The 17,649-nt window shown below is 36.4% G+C and overlaps 1 protein-coding gene across 1 annotated transcript in view; it reads left to right on the top strand.

Annotated features, from left to right (window-relative positions):
* Positions 1 to 708: 708 nt before the first annotated feature.
* Positions 709 to 17,649, top strand: part of ncam2 (neural cell adhesion molecule 2) — a 128,358-nt gene continuing 111,417 nt past the window's right edge. The window contains exons 1-2 of the mRNA XM_067410282.1: positions 709 to 872; positions 3,265 to 3,812. Of these exons, the coding sequence (XP_067266383.1) occupies positions 709 to 872; positions 3,265 to 3,812 (712 nt within the window). The remainder of the gene's footprint in view (positions 873 to 3,264; positions 3,813 to 17,649) is intronic.

The following is a 17,649-nucleotide window of genomic DNA, read 5'->3' as shown; positions in this document are numbered from 1 at the left end:
TTTTCGAAGCAATGCCATAGATAGAAGAACCATTTTGGGATCCACAAAGAAACTTTTAGTGAACTTTTTTATTAGTGCAAAGAACGCAAAGAAAAAAATTGTTTGTTTTTAGTACATGGCTGTCTTGTAATCACACCCTTAACTACGCAAAAACGACAAAACCAGCTATTTTGTTGATAATCTAAAGAACATTCATGTATCTGAGAACCTCAATGTAGGCTGTGAATTTTTGTGATGAAAGATTCTTCGTGGGATCATAGATGCCAATAAAGAACCTTTCCTTTTAAGAGTATAAATTTTGAATTTTATAAGTGTTTTACAATGTTTGAATATTTGTAATTATGTTACAAATAAGCTCGATAACTTTGTGTAATGCCAGTGATGCCATCTTTATTGGACTTTTAGATTGGAGCTTAGTGCAAGCTTCTTCTTTTTTTGTTATGTAAAATGGTAATAGAGTTATTTGTAATAGTAATAAAATCCTAAAATAAATGCTCTTGCTGTTTATTGTGGCAAATAAAGCTGAAAGATTTAGACGTACGCCACCATGGTGGGTATATCTTTTTATAATACGATTCTAGAATGGCATTATTCAAATAGCTTTCATCTCAAAGTGGTGGTAAACAAATAGGAGTTTACCCCTACAGGTAAATTTTTCATATGCTATGCTAATGCTAAAGTCATCAAAACAAACTGTTCTGAATGGAAATGGTGCGGATGCAAGCACAGAGAGCAAGAAATGGGAAATCCAGCTTAAATGGGAAGCCCTCTGTGCTTAATTGCCTGGAGGAAAAGGGAAAGCAGAGGGAAATTACAGTGTTCCGTTATTGCAGCCCATACGGACAGACGTGTAGCTGTCAGGAACCAGTGAGGTGTGTGTGACGCTACACTGACGGACTGCCTCTCTGACAGCCTAATCTCCATCAACCTGTCTGTCTGCTGTCGCACCTCCACTGGAGCTCTCTCTTTTCTTTTTCTGTCACATTCTTCTTTCCCACCTTTCTTACTGCCGCTCTACCTTTTACCCACAATTCCCACTGCATCACGCTTTTCATTTTCTTGCTTGTGGCCTTTTTTGTGTACTTCTTTAGTGCCTACCTAATAATAAGTTTGAGTTTTAGAAAAACTGCTGATGTACACTTTCTTTCACTCTCGAGCGTCGAGCCCAAATAAACAACTATCATTTGGGATATGTTGGGTCCCGATTCCCCTATCAAGACGAAGCGTTCAGTCTACCTCTGAACTTCACCGAAATTAAATATTGATTTGCATGGTACAAACAGTTTTGTTTTTGTTTACCCACTGTACTGTGCCTTACTGACAGATATACATGCATTGTGTTGAATATGAATTAGTCAAGAGGAAAGATCTAGAACTTGATCAATGATTCTCATTGTGATGATAGAGACCTCTGTTTATGCAAAATACATTTGCACACTGTATAATGGGTTACTTTTATGTCATTTAGGATAAGTTAAAATGTATCGCTTTTTCAATTTATTTTCTCCATTAAGGCAGTGGCTTCAACAAGGGGGAAATGAAACGCTTTAATTCATAACTAGGGGCTCTAATTTGTCTAAGTACATAAAATCTTAGGAAAAGCTTGCCAAAGAAGGTCCACTGTTTAATGAGAAAATTGTTGTTTTGCATTTCGGTCCACACTGTTAGAGACGTGATAACTCTTAGTATTAATATTTTTTTAGAAAGCACATTAAACCTTTTTATTCCCTGTCTTTTTCTCAAGCTTCTAGTGGATGTGTGAAAAGCGCTGACGTTTCCAAAACATTTCATTTGTCCCCTGGCGACAAAGAGGTAGTTCAAAATTGCTGATGTTTTTTTACGGTTCAAATTATGACTTTCAATTTGGACAAAGAGTTTTAATCGGCATAACCACCTGTACAATTACAGACAAACTCTCCTTTTACAGTCACATCTAGCCATCCATTAGTGAACGTGAATATGCATGCTGCATGCATGTGCCATTATCACTCTTTTCCACAGTGATAAATAGACTGCATTCTGGAACCACCCTAGAGGGCAAGAATAGCAAGCCAACATGACAATCATACCATAATTCTGTGTCCTGCAGTACATGTTAACGTAATTTTAATTAATCATATACCAAACTCTCATCATCTTGCAATTCTGAAGAGATTCAATCAAAATTGTATGTATATATATATATATATATATATATATATATATATATATATATATATATATATATATATATATATATATATATAATTATTTTATATTATATATATATATATATATATATATATATATATATATATATTTTTTTTTTTTTTTTTTTATTATAGATTATAATGGAACAAGTGTTACAGCTATGGTTGTGTAGAGATTACATCAAGTACATTGCTACAGTGTAGTTTTTTTTATTATTATTTGTGACTACATTGGCTAACTAAAAAAGCTAATTGAATTCACCCTCTCTCTGTTTCTTTTCTTATTTCAAAGGTGCTAAGATTTATCTTGCCTATTGCTTCACTGATTCCAGCCTGATATTTAAATTAATCTCACTAAAGCCAGCAAATTAAATAAACTTCAGCTAACCAATCATGTGTTTAATGACCCGTTGCAGACTTAGCCGAACACTATACTGCATAGTAAGACATTCATTGGTTAATATTCATTGTATTGCCAGGCGGCTACACTTCACTTGCCAGAGAGTTAAGCTGCAGTCACAAAATTACTTCAGACCCAGCTACGAATATGTGCTACAGGATATGATGTCAGAGTCTAGTGCATATAATTAGTCTACTCCACATTCACGGAGCACTACAAGCCGTACAGGTTGTTTGTATGCAGCAAGATTGTTATAGTTGTTCTTTTTATTACATTGTCTTGATGACGTTTCACCAAACTTGAACTTTGGATTGAGTTCTCGCTCTCTGATGTTCATGTGCATATGAATTTTGAATCGTTTTCAGTGTGGACAAATTACTCGTCACTGTGCGCCATTCAACATTGAGAATGTGGTTTAAGTGACAATGTTATTCCTGAATTTGAATTGAGGTACAGTAGTAGACAGGAGTTTTGAAAGTGAAGTTTGTGAAGTAAAAAATAGAATTTTTGCTTGACAAAACCATTACACCAATTGAATGAATCAAAAAGCATTTAAAAGATTGTTAATAAATATATATATATATATAATCTATCTCAAATAAATTAAATGGGTACAATTCATGCATTGGGTACAACTCTTGTATAAGAACGTCACAAGTGTAGTCAGGTGCACAGTTGGGATGAGGCTCAACATCAAAAAGGCGAAGTACATGGAGTGTGGGCCCAAACCGACGGCACCATCAGCATTAATGGGGAAGATCTAAAGAAAGTTGCGGACTTTAAGTACCTGGGCTCCACCATCAGCTCAGATGGCAGCATCACAACCAATGTAAGATCACGAGTCAACGCGGCATGGATGAATTGGAGGCAAGACACCGGAGTGCTTTGCGATCTGAAAATGCCAGACAGGCTGAAGGGCAAGAAATACAAGACCATCGTCCGCCCAGTGGCACTCTATGGATCTGAATGTTGGCCAGCCACATCTGCAAACGAACAAGCTCTCCATACTATGGAGATGAGGATGCTCAGATGGAGCCTCAGACTCACCCGATGGGACCGTGTCATGAATGAAGACATCAGGAAGCGACTTGGTGTGGCCCCCATTGTGAACAAGATGCTTGAAGCAAGACTGCGGTGGTATGGCCATGTGATACGAAGTGAGGAGTCATCAGTGGCCAAGATTGCCATGTGCATTAAGCCAGAGGGCCGCCATCCACGTGGACGTCCGAAAAAGCGGACCCTGCACCACAGCGGGAACAACGCTAGGAAGAAGATATATTTCAAATAAATGCTGTTTTTTTAGACTTTCTATTTATCAAAGAATCCTATAAATTTATCAAAAAATATCCTGGTTTCCACAAAATATTCCACAACTTTTTTAAACTGTGATAATAAGAAATGTCTCTTGAGCACCAAATCAGCATATTATAATCATGTGACACTGAAGACTGGAGCAATGGCTGCTAAAAATCAATATTGCCATAACAGTAATAAAATTAAGTAAAATATATTAACTCAAACCATATAGTTTAAACTCTAATCATACTTCACAATATTACAGTTTTTAATGTATTTTCAATCAAATAAATGTAGCCTTGGTGAGCATAAGAGACTTCTTTCAAAAACATTCATGCGCACTTTTGAACAGTAGAGGATGTATAATTTATTTGAATTACAGTTCAGTAAATTCCTTTTCCTCATTTCAATTCAAATTCCAGTTAAGCTTCCCATGTGGTGCTAGTTCTTCAATTCTAAATGTGCACAACCCTGGTTAGTGTTATTCTGACAGACAACAAAAAAGTTAGCTTATTTCAAAAAATGTTTGGAGTTCAAGCTTTTAAAATGCAAATCAGTTTTTAAACTCACTTCATATGAATACTACAGTTCCTTTTCTAAAAGTAACTGCCTTGTCCCACTTACCATTTGAACAGTTCTTTCTAAATGCCAGCATGAGTACCATTTCCCTGAGCACTGAGAGGGACTGGAACCATTTTAGCACTTCATGAACAATGGGAGCTCTCATCATACACATGTTGAGTCGATTCAACCAGACTGCTGCATCACAGAGGTCATGTTTCCCATCAGGGTGGTCCCTGTGTTCAGTGTCTCCGTGACCTCAGGATTGAAAGGGATTGTGGAGAGGTCATGAAGCAAGAGCAGTGTGCGCTTATAATCATATTTCTGAGATGAGCTGCAGGGTCACTGATCTGCTGTCTAATCAGGGAGATTTTTGGAGTGGATTCTGTGGTTAAAACTCCCGGTGACCTCCCACTTTCTCGAAATCCTTTGAGTGTTGAACCCTTAACCCTTTTCAGAATGAGCCAGAGTGCTGTGCAGGTGATATGGAACCTCGGTGAAAGAGCCAAAGTGTGTGAATGTGCTGTGGGATCTTCAGAAAATGTGAAATCTCTTGAGCGTGTTTTCGCTCATGGCTCGATTGCTTGGTTGAAAGCTGAGTTTGGTGCCAACTCTTCCTCTGCCCCTGCAGATCTCAGTTCACTTTATTACTTGGTAGTATGTTTGAATCATCAACACTATACTAGCTGCAGATTTTTACAACTGTATCTTGGTAACAAAGAGAAAAAAACACAGCTAAAAATAGAAAACATTACTTTATTTAGATTCTTCAGATGTTTTTGTCCCTTTGGTTTTATTAGCAAAAGTTAACACTGTGACATTTACGTCACTAATGCACAAAGAATGCGAGCTGTGCTGCCTGCGGAAAGTAATTTCAGCAGAGACATGCAACAATGAGAAATGCAATATTCTACAGGCCAATTAAAGGCCTGCATCAACAAGATAGTTCACTTTCAAAAATTATGCCAAATTGCTTTTATACAAATTGCAAAGCATACTAGATTCCACATAAACAGTACCTCAGATACCTGGACTTCTGTGAGGTTTCTTGGTGTACAGCCAGGCAGTTTCATTTTGGTATCAGGGATTTCATTTTTATTCATTGATAATTTATTAGATATACAGTTGTAGTTGTGTATGCTCATTTCAGCTTTTCTACATTAATATTATCTTTGCCATCATCTAACCCACACTTAAATTTAATCATTTTTAATTAAAAAAATAAAATAAAATAAAAATAAACACTAATTTAATTGCATGGTTAAATGTAATACTTACTGTATAGCAAATCTCAAAATTAATATCCACTTTTTCAAACTGTACATTGTCATGTTGAGATTGCTTAAATTCACTTGTTTCATTTAAAATAACTGATTTCATTAATAAATATTTATTGTTTAGTTTTTAATATTGGTTTGGTGCCGATTTAGTTGGTGAGCCAGCATAGCCACCTTCAAAATTTGAATGGTGAGGCTGGTCTACCAAAAAAGTATTGCATGTTAAGCTATTTAAGACCCACACCATCACCCCATACTGGGGAACTGCATTCAAAGCACATCATACACTTCACAGCTTTTAATGAAAACACATAGTGATTGGTTTGACTGATATATAATGTATAAAGTGTGACAACCATCATTTATTATTTGTGAATCTGACATGTTCTTGTTAAGCACTGTATCAGTAGCAGAGCAGAACATTGATAAAGCTGAGGAGAGAGTTTGCTGTGACCCTGCATCTGATCTGCTCCCTGCTGCTGAGATGAGGGTTAACAGGGTGGCTAATAACCACACATATATGTCTTCTTGTTTAAGTTACGTCCTGGAGGAAGGGTTACCGCTGCTCATAATAGCAGGGTGTATGAAAGGATCTATCTATCGATCTATCTATCTATCGATCTATCGATATATCTATCTGTCTGTCCTTCTGTCTATCTATCGATCTATCTATTTGTCTGTCTGTCTGTCTGTCTGTCATTCTATCTGTCTGTATCTATTTGTCTGTCTGTCTTTTGTTCTATCTTTCATTCTGTCATTCTATTTATCATTCTACCTATCTATCTGGTGCTATAGTTCAGTACTCTTTGTTTTTTGTTTTTTTACTTTTTAATTTAAAGGTGCCATCGAATGTTTTTTTACAAGATATAATATAAGTCTACGGTGTCCCCTGAATGTGTCTGTGAAGCTCCTGTTCAAAATACCCCATAGATTTTTTTTTATTAATTTTTTTAACTGCCTTTTTTGGGGCATAATTAGAAATGCACCGATTCAGGTTGCGGCCCCTTTAAATCACGCGCTCTCCGCCCCCAGAGCGCGCGCTTTCCTTAAACAGCATAAACAAAGTTCACACAGCTAATATAACTCTCAAAATGGATCTTTACAAATTGTTCGTCATGCATACTGCATGCATGCGTCGGATTATGTGAGTATTGTATTTATTTGGATGTTTACATTTGATTCTGAATGAGTTTGAGGCTGTGCTCCGTGGCTAACAGCTAATGCTACACTGTTGGAGAGATTTATAAAGAATGAAGTTGTGTTTATGAATTATACAGACTGCAAGTGTTTAATAATGAAAAAAAACAACAGCTCTTGTCTCCGTGAATACAGTAATAAATGATAGTAACTTTAACCACATTTAACAGTACATTAGCAACATGCTAACGAAACATTTAGAAAGACAGTTTACAAATATCACTAAAAATATCATGATATCATGAATCATGTCAGTTATTATTGCTCCATTGACCATTTTTCGCTGTTTTCCTTGCTTGCTTACCTAGTCTGTTGATTCAGCTGTGCAGCTCCAGACGTTCTGCCCTTGTCTAATGGCTTGATCATGGGCTGGCATATGCAAATATTGGGGGCGTACACCCCGACTGTTACGTAACAGTCAGTGTTATGTTGAGAATCGCCTGTTCTTCGGAGGTCTTTTAAACAAATGAGATTTATATAAGAAGGAGGAAACAATGGAGTTTGAAACTCACTGTATGTCATTTCCATGTACTGAACTATTGTTATTCATCTATGCCAAAATCAAAAGAAAAAAAAACAAAGAAAAAAGATTTTTTGAAAGTCTGGTATGCATCTAGTGTTAAATCTATGTATTTAATAAAAACATTTAAACACAAGCAGAGATTTAATTAAAAGAAAATTAAACTCATTTCTAAGACCCCCAACTGCAACGGAAATGAGGAAAAAATAATGATGTATTGTTTTAATTGTAAAGTATATGTATCTGTATATCTTCAACTGAGAGCAGCTGAGGCACATAGTATAAAAATAAAGGCTTCCCCTAGGACAGTAAACACTGCTAACAAAACAATAGTGTCATTATGGAGACAAACGTAGCGCTGAAGAATGCTGACACGCCTCTCTTGCTGATAGATTACCTGAAATTGTATTCAATATATCTAGTGGATTTACAACAGGAACAGACAATGATTTCCTAAAGAATGGAACAAACTTTATTAAGCTGTTTCCTCAGGATAGAGGTTTTGTTCAGGGATTTAAGCAATAATTGTTGTTTAGAGAGATAACGAAACAGCTGTAACGGCACATCTCTGTACATTTACAGTGATTTATCTGACGAATAGGCTTACAGAAGTGCTCCAGAGAGGGAAATGCAATGAGGCCACTGCCAGAAGGACAAATGAGAGCTTTCCTTCAATGTGATTAATCTGCATGCACACTCAACAAATCTCCATCAGCTGAGAAATAGGGCAGTTATAAAAAGTATAAACTAGCCACACATGACAAAATATGGAAACATTGATCTCATTTTTGTCACTTTGAGGTAAGTCTGTTTATCACAGTGTTTATTTCAAACACTTTGTCATGCAGCATAAGGCCATATTTATGGTGTAGTTGGCCCTGCCAACACAAAGCTAACTCTGTAACCTTTAAAATGGAAATGCGCTTATGTTGTAATGTAAATATTTCAGTAATAGGGGTGTAACGATACGCTCAGGTCACGATACGATAGGTATCTCGATACGGAGTTCACGATACGTATCACGATATTTTGAACAAAATGAAACTGGAAGATTTATTAAAAAAAACATTAACAAATTTCAATAATTGTCCTTGTTGTACACACAAGACCACATTTCAATATAATAAATAAATATAAAATTTTAATAAAAACCTTCTGTATTCAAATTAACAGTTGAATAGGGCTGTCTGTCACTAAAATTTTTTTTTTTAAATTTAACATGAACTTAGAATTATGAATAGGGGCCGTTCACATATCGCGTCTAAAACGCGTGGAAGGCGCGGCCGCACCGCTTCTCCTTCTTTCCAAAGCGCTTGCTCTCCCGTGGCGTCGGTCGTTGCTATGCAACCTTGAACTGGGCTCTCCAAGAGGATCAGAGGAACAATCGGATGTTTCTGCAAAGGATAAATGATTTCTAGCCCTTGCATTAGTTTTACTACGAGATATATTGATGGAGATAAGATATAAAAACCACCATGTACAGCTATGATCAGCTGTTCGGCTGAGCTTTTGATGTTTTGTTACGGAAAGGCCATAGCTGATCGGTTGATTCTTGTCACACGACCTGCGGTGCGCTTGCGGCATTCTGAGAAGTTGAGAATTGCATGCGCGTCGCGACCGCGTTGATCCCATTATGAGCGCGCCTGCCGCGCGGCTACATTTGAAAATAATAACTGACTTGCACGCGGAAAAGACGCAATATGTGAACCAGTGCCGTTTCTAGGCATAGGCAAGCAAGGCGGTCGCCTAGGGCGCAAACAGCTGGGGGGCGCCAGTGAGAGCCCCCGCCCCTCCAAGATTTTTTATTTATTTATTGTATTATTATTATTATTATTATTACTAATATTATTATTTCGTACTTTTGCTATTTTGAGGCATTATGATTAGGCTAACGTTACTTGCGATTATCTGAGTGACAAGTCTCCTGGTGATAGGCTAGTGGATCGCATCGGGATGTTAAGTGAGCTCTCAGATTCAACCGCTGCTGTTAATAAGAGAATAGAGAAATGAGACGTAGAAGGCGGCAGGGAACGTCGTTATCCATGCTTAGTGGATTAAGTGTTTTAGTTTCAGAAAGAGGATGAGAAAAAGAAAGCGAAATATGCAGGTATGTTACTAATTGATTAATTGTTCTGTTCTATACAAGTTGCTCCATCATCACGAGCAAAACATGACACTGCATATTAACACAGGACAGGTTTACCACGTCATGCTCATTTCAGCAACGGAATATTAATTTATAGCATAATAAAGTTGAATAAAAAAATCATTATCAGAGATGGCTGTTTAGTGTAAATTGACCAAGTGATAGTACCATAACTATGACAAGTTTGACAACCAGCGTGGACCTGCCAAACGAACATAGCTTCAACAGAAAAACAAACAAAAAATAAATAAATAAAAATTAGTTTACATGAATTCAGTGCATATCAAGAAATAACTTAAAAACATCAAATATATACATTTCTTCATGCTGTGTGCAGTTGAAGTCACAGACAGACAGGCATTGTGATTTGGGTGTGTAGATCACGAGAATCTGTTTCTGCTGGAGAGTTTTATATTAATTCTACAAACAATCATAAGGTGCACTCAACACATTTTTGGAGAAACACAAGGCAGATGCTACTGTAGAAAGAGAAGCTAAAACAATTATAGAACATAAATGAGTGGTGTATTGTTATTCAACACATTTTTTAACTTTGGAGAAAAAAAAACATTCTTAAAAATATTTTATTTCTGTAGGCTACATGAACACCAAAATACCATCTTCATTAGATTGTATTTAGAGTTAAACTAATAACAGTTTCATGTAGTTTATTTTATTAACTATCATTTTTGTGAGTAGAATACAATTTTAACTAGCTTAAGAGTTTCAGTTTGCTCTGAAATATATGTTTAAACATTTTTTTTCATCATCTTTTTTTCATGCATGGGTTCTTATAAATATTTTTGTAAATATATAACATGCAGAGAGCTAGTAGAATTGACTCACAAAAATGGGGGGGGGGGGGAATCTTAATAGGAATCTTGCCTAGGGTGCCAAAAAGTCTAGAAACGGCCCTGATGTGAACGGCCCCACAGAACTTCTTAAAGCAAAGCATCGCAAGTGTCTTTTGCTTTTCTGTGAGCACAGCTGTTGCTGTGCACTGCGGTGAAAGAAAGCCACGACTTTTCTCACGCGACCATGCAAGAGACTGACATGAGAAACGTTTAAACCTGCTTGCAAGATTCAATGTGTGCCCGAAACACTTACTGAACTAGAGAGCTGATTGAGACACACCATCTACGATAAATCGTTACACCCCTAATACTTATAGTAATTTAAAAATGTGGTAGCATTGGATCTGGACAGGAAGGATAACTCTGGGAGTTGGAAGGGGTGTGTCGCGATTCTGCCTTCTCAAATCGCGATACAGGTTCGTGGACCTGCGTATCGTGATTTCGGTTTCATATTGCATATCGTTACAGCCCTATTCAGTAAAGAGGTTTAGCAGACTTTCAAAAATATAGCCTACTACCATCAGTTGCACTTTATTACTTATAACTTGGTTATTTACACAATGGGAAAAAAAAAAAAAAAAAAAAACATTTCCTTTATGGGATTGAAATAAATGGCTGAAGATTTGAGACTTAGCTAAATGATTAAGTTATAGTCTACAAAATTACATTTTAAATTAAATCTGATGTTTATTTTAATCATCATTTGAAATCGTAATACTGTATAACCAACTTTTTTCAAGCAGGGTGGGACAAGATTTAGACTGAGGCAAACCAACTGATACTACAAAACATGACAGAATGTATTAAATCCACTGTTGAAACTTATTTTAAAACTAGAAAAGATGTCACTTCCTGGAAGATGAAGGACCTGTTTTTTTTAAGAAACAAGGAAGAATGTTTTATTGATGACAAAAAATCCCAATAAAATATTTAGATTGAAACATGAGAGTTGTTTCAAATTGCTAGTTTTCGTTTTGGACTTTTAATGACAAAAATCTCATCCATTGTTCCCTTATTTGTGATATTGTGCTAAAAATTAAGAAATATATATATATATATATTCTTTTTGAATATTAAATTGTGAATGTAATACTTCATCCAATATATTATGACATATGAATATGCTGACTTTAGATGTGCCATTGAACCCTGAATATCAGACATGAAACTAAAGAAATGGGTGACGGCAATCAACTTTTATCATTACTGGACCCTTGTGCAAGGCGTTTTACTTTATAAGGATCCAATTAGTGTACAGTAGCTACTAGCAAATAACACTAGTGGCAATCACTAGGTTGTTTGACTCTTTGTAACTGCTGTCTTCAGCTACAGGTCACACAACAATCAGAAATGGCTGATATCCATTTGGTGTAATGACAGATTTACACATAATCAGTGTAGTTGTGTTATGAAGCAGAGAATGAGAGCAAGATAGAAGGATAGAGATAGACATGGTGAGAAAGAGAGCAAGAGACCAGGAGACACGCTTGCATGGAGTGGAATATCAAATGGGGTGAAGAGAATGATTGAGTATTCTTCACGGGCTCTTGCTTAGTGAGACTGGCAGCAGAGATTTCTGATTGGTGATCAGAGATATGCCAAGAAGTCCATGATCGAAGCATCCAAAACTGACACACAGGAATTTGAGAGTCATAGATTGCACACAAAGACACTTACAGAGGAATAGTTCACTCAGAAATGAGAATTCTGTCATTATTTATAATATTTTGTTCAAGTTCCATATGCTGTTGTTTTTCTGTAGAACACAAAAGGAGAATTTTGAAGAATCTTCACATAGATCTTTGTCATACAATGACGGTGACCATGGACCAGTGACCAATTTGAGAGTTACAACAGAGTTTCACCTTGTTCCTCCACAAACTATTTTATCTATTTTTCAACTTAATATAGTTTGCAGTCTATATAGTGAATTATTTTGGTGGTTTTATTGTTTGTTTGTTTTTTGTTGTTGTTTTTTTTATCACCATCATCTAATGTTGTACTGTATGGAAAAAAACTCAAGAAAGAAAATTCAAGAAAAAAATAATACATTTTTGTTTTCCATGGATAAAAACATCATAATACAGGTTTGGAACAAGATGAGGATGAGTAATATATTTGTTGGTAGGGGAAAGAATTGAGGGTCAGTAATATATTTGTTGGTGAGGATTTTTTTTTTTTTTTTTTTTTTTTTTTTTTTTGAGTAAACTAGGCTTTAAGGATGAATCTGGTCATTTATTTTTGTTATAATGCCCCTATTTTGCTATTTTATACATTCCTAATCTCCTACAATAGGTTTATATGCATTCAAGATAAAAATAATAATAATAATAATTACATTTTTAATTTATTAAAATGTTATTTTATTTATTTTTTTCAGTGTTTGAGGGCGGGTCAAAGTACTAGGTAAACGTTTTTCACAGGGTGCCAAAGAAGACCATAAGTTGGCATTATGCAAATATATTCCAAATATATATATATATATATATATATATATATATATATATATATATATATATATATATATATAATACACTATATTGGCAAAAGTATTGGGACACCACTCAAAATCACTGAATTCAGGTGTTCCAATCACTTCCATGGCCACAGGTGTATAAAATCAAGCACCTGCTTCAGAATGCAGACTGCTTCTACAAACATTTGTGAGAGAATGGGTCGCTCTCAGTAAATTCAAGCGTGGTACCATGATAGGTTGCCACCTGTGCAATAAGTCCATTCAGGAAATTTCCTCACTACTAAATATTCCACGGTCAACTGTTAGTGGTATCATAACAAAGTGGAAGCAATTGGGAACAACAGCAACTCAGCCACGAAGTGGTAGCCACGTAAAATCACAGAGTGTGGTCAGCGCATGCTGAGGCACACAGTGCGCAGAAGTCGCCAACTTTCTGTAGAGTCAATAGCTACAGACCTCCAAACTTTGTGTGGCCTTCAGATTAGCTCAAGAACAGTGCGTAGAGAGCTTGGAAATGGAATGGGTTTCCATGGCTGATCAGCTGCATCCAAGGCTTACATCACCAAGCGCAATGCAAAGCGTCAGATGCAGTGGTGTAAAGCACGCCATCACTGGACTCTAGAGCAGAGGAGACGTGTTCTCTGGAGTGACGAATCATGCTTCTCTGTCTGGAAATCTGATAGATGAGTCTGGGTTTGGCAGTTGCCAGGAGAACGGTACTTGCCTGACTGCATTATGCCAAGTGTAAAATTAGGTGGAGGGGGGATTCTGGTGTGGGGTTGTTTTTCAGGGGTTGGGCTTGGCCCCCTTAGTTCCAGTGAAAGGAACTCTTAATGCTTCAGCATACCAAGACATTTGGACAATTTCATGCTCCCAACTTTGTGAGGGCAGTTTGGGGATGGCCCCTTCCTGTTCCAACATGACTGCGCATCAGTGCACAAAGCAAGCACAAAGACATGGATGAGTAAGTTTGGTGTGGAGGAACTTGACTGGCCTGCACAGAATCCTGACCTCAACCCGATAGAACACCTTTGGGATGAATTAGAGCAGAGACTGTGAGACAGGCCTTCTCGTCCAACATCACTGCCTGACCTTACAAATGCGCTTCTAGAAGAATGGTCAAAAATTCCCATAAACACTAAACCTTGTGGAAAGCCTTCCCAGAAGAGTTGAGGCTTTTATAGCTGCAAAGGGTGGTCCAACTCCATATTAAACCCTACAGATTAAGAATGGGATGTCATTAAAGTTCATGTGCATGTAAAGGCAGGTGTCCCAAAACTTTTGTCAATATAGTGTATGATACAGAAGTGAGATTGGAATTGCTGAAGACTCATTTCGGCAGTTCAGCAGAATCGATTCTTTCTTTTAGGATACAATAACTTTTTTGTTGTGCACTTTGATCTGTAAAACTTCGCACCTTTTACATTCACAAACAGGTATATTACACATTGCATGAAAGTAATATATAATATAATATAAAAAAAAAAAAAATATATATATATATATATATATATATATATATATATATATATATATATATATATATATATATATATATATATAAAAATATATAATAGGGACACTTTAAAATACTTTCTTCTATATCATGTCAAACTCTGCAGCCTGCTCATACATACCCATACATACAAAAAATCACTGCAGTCTCCAGCTGAAATGAACACTAGTGGCAGTAAAGCACCAACAATTTATATTCCTGTTGACACAAATTATTATTACAGGAGCAGATTATTTATTTTATTTTTTTTTTATTATTATTTTCACACAGTTCCTTGCACAAGTCATGTAATGATAAAAGAGCTCAAAGGCTTGTAGAAGAAAAAATGGCAGATTGGAAGTGGGGCAGAAGATGCAGAATGTTCATAAACAGAATTAATGTTTGTGTAAATTGTTTGTAAATATTGTTTTATTCCATGTGGTGTTGCTAGTGGTGCAGATTTTTTTATTTATTTTTTAATGTATGCTTTTGGCAGATGCTTTTATGAAAAGTGACTTAAAGGACTTAAAGTTCACTTTCAAATAAAAATTCCCCAAGTTTTACTCACCCTCAAGCAATCCTAGGTGTATATGACTTCCGCCAGACCGCTTTCCGTATTCAACTTATGCAGAAAGTATAACGCCTCTCGCAGTTCAAAATGCTTATGCTAGGTTCTACACCTTCCCTATTCAACTTACGGAAAAAGCTTAACTGACGCAATGACAGTTTTGTTTTTTCGCAAGTTCAATACGGAAGGCACAAACACATCGCTTTGCTTCAGAAGGCCTTTATTATCCCTGGGAGCCATGTGAAATACTTTATGATGGATGGATGTGGATGGTAGCACTTTCTTCAGCTCATATTCATTGGTATCATTCACTGCCATTATAAAGCTTGGATGCATCAGGATATTTATTAATATATCTCCGATTGTGTTTATCAGAAAGTCATATACACCTATGGCTTGAGGGTGAGTAAAGCTTGGGGTAATTTTTTATTTGAAAGTAAACTAATCCTATAAATGGCCTTCAATATATGTTTTATCAGTTCATCCATTCCATGGAAATCAAACCCATGATCTTGGCATTGTTTGCACTGTGCTATACTGTTTAAATTAAAGTCTTGTCTCACATACTTTATTCTAAGTTGCATGCAACACATTTTTCCCTGAGAGTATTGTTTGTGTTTACAGAACAGGCTGGTGTGGTAGAGGTGTGAAATGAGTGGAAAAGACAAGCTGGTTCCATTCTCTCCTTTTCCCTCCCTCATTTCACGTCCTTCCGACGGGCTGTGATATCGCAATCGCAGCAGTGAATGGATTTGGCACGTTTAGGCCGCATCAGAAAAAAAAGGGATTTTATGCAAATGCATCTTGACATGGGGGCGGGAGAGCACTAACGGCATGTAAACTTGGCAAAGGCACAACCAGGCTTATTTCACGCTGGGAGACTCAGATTAGCTGTATATTAATAATCCCTCTTTTTGGACAGAAATGAATGTGAAGAGAGATAATGGAGGAGAGGCGGAGGTAGAATATCCCATATTGATATTTGTGTCTGAATCTGTTCTTGACATTGAATAGCCTGCATGTTAAATGGAAGCCCATAATAGCCCAATCTCAGTGTGAGGAAAACAATTGAACAAGCTAATGAAATGATAGCATTCCCGCCTTTTCTGTGAGACCTAGCGTTAGCCTGTTAGCTAGCTTGTTTATGTCACTGGGGTGGCTTGTGACTGAATGAATGTTTCATGACAATGAGGACTGGCTTGATAAAACTGTTAAAAATGAGCCTGGGGATAATATGTAAAGGATAAAAGACAGTTAGCCAGTCATAATTGGAAAAAAATATCTTTTAAGTTATCTTTCATCCAGCTCTTTGTGTCTATTACAATTTTGTACTACTGGGTGTTTTCTTTTTTCTTGCTGTAACTGAAGACTCGTCGCCTCTAGCTATCTTTCAAAAGATGATCTTCTATGCAAAAGTAATACTGAAGTCTCCCAAGACTGTTTTTAGTGACTCTGATCATTTTTAGATGCAAAATGGTGCCAATTAGGTATTTAAACTTGCATTTGTAAGGCAAAACCGAGAAACATGAAAGGAGATATGTTTCCTGGTCAGTTACAGAATTACCTGGATGAGTGCTCATCATTCAGAAATATTTATTGAATGCTTTTACTGACTAAGAGCTTTGTAAAAAAAAATAATAATAATAAAATAAATAAATAAATTGACTGTTTTTTCTAGACACAGACTAGTGATTGATTTATTTATTTTTTTTTATTTTTTTTAATTGTATTTCATTTAACACAAAAAAATGCCATGGTATATTTATTTTTATGCTTTTTGGACATGGTACCAATAGTATTGCATCATTTTGAGTTTCCTGTCCCCACTGTAATATTTCATGTTAATTTTTCCAGATTTCTGTCACCTCGAAAGTGTAAATTGGGTGAGCTACAGGAAATCTGTTGGATAGCACTGGATTTGATTTCCCTAGCATGGAGTTCTGTTCAAATTTCTTTTCTTTGCATCATAGCAAGGCAATTGATGTGGCCAAGGTGGCTCCTACAGCATCTTTACACTGCTCAGCTGCTGTAAAGCCTTTTATATTTTGCTTTTTATTGATGGACACAGTAGAAAGATGTCAATACATGATGAGGAAAAAATGGAGTACAGAGATCAGGGCATGACACAGGCTTTATTCAAACCCACATTGAACGTCAGATAAGACTGTATTGGTCTTAGGGCCCTGACAGCGAAGTTTTCATTCTTTGCTTTGGGGTAAAAAGAAGTTGTCACCAGCGGTATACTGTTAGCAAACGTCCCAACACTGCCCACACTGCTGAGAGCAGCGTTTAGATAAATATGTAAATGTATGATGCATGCTTTCCATTCAATAACAAAATAAACACACAACAAAAATGACAGCAGTGAGAAAACAGTTTGCACAAGCTGTGCAATTTGATCCACTAAAGCCATGTCATGTTTATTTATATCACACTTTACACAATAGATTTTTTTAAAAGCAAGCAGCTTTACAGTATTAAACAAAAATAATTTCAGTGTCTCTTTCAATTAGAATTCCAACTTCATTTTCTACTATAAAGCGGATCTCTAGTGTGTTCATGTTTTTTACTTGCAGAAAATAAACTGAACCGAGGAAATGAACTGGAAGATTACCACATCAAAGGAGGCGGAGCCTCAGAGCACACCTACCTATTACGTAATCACCATTG

This window comes from Chanodichthys erythropterus, chromosome 14 (assembly GCF_024489055.1).
Source record: "Chanodichthys erythropterus isolate Z2021 chromosome 14, ASM2448905v1, whole genome shotgun sequence".
NCBI classification, from domain to species: domain Eukaryota; kingdom Metazoa; phylum Chordata; class Actinopteri; order Cypriniformes; family Xenocyprididae; genus Chanodichthys; species Chanodichthys erythropterus.
The sequence above is the reverse complement of the archived record's forward strand: the minus strand, read 5'-3'. Positions and strand labels throughout refer to the sequence as shown.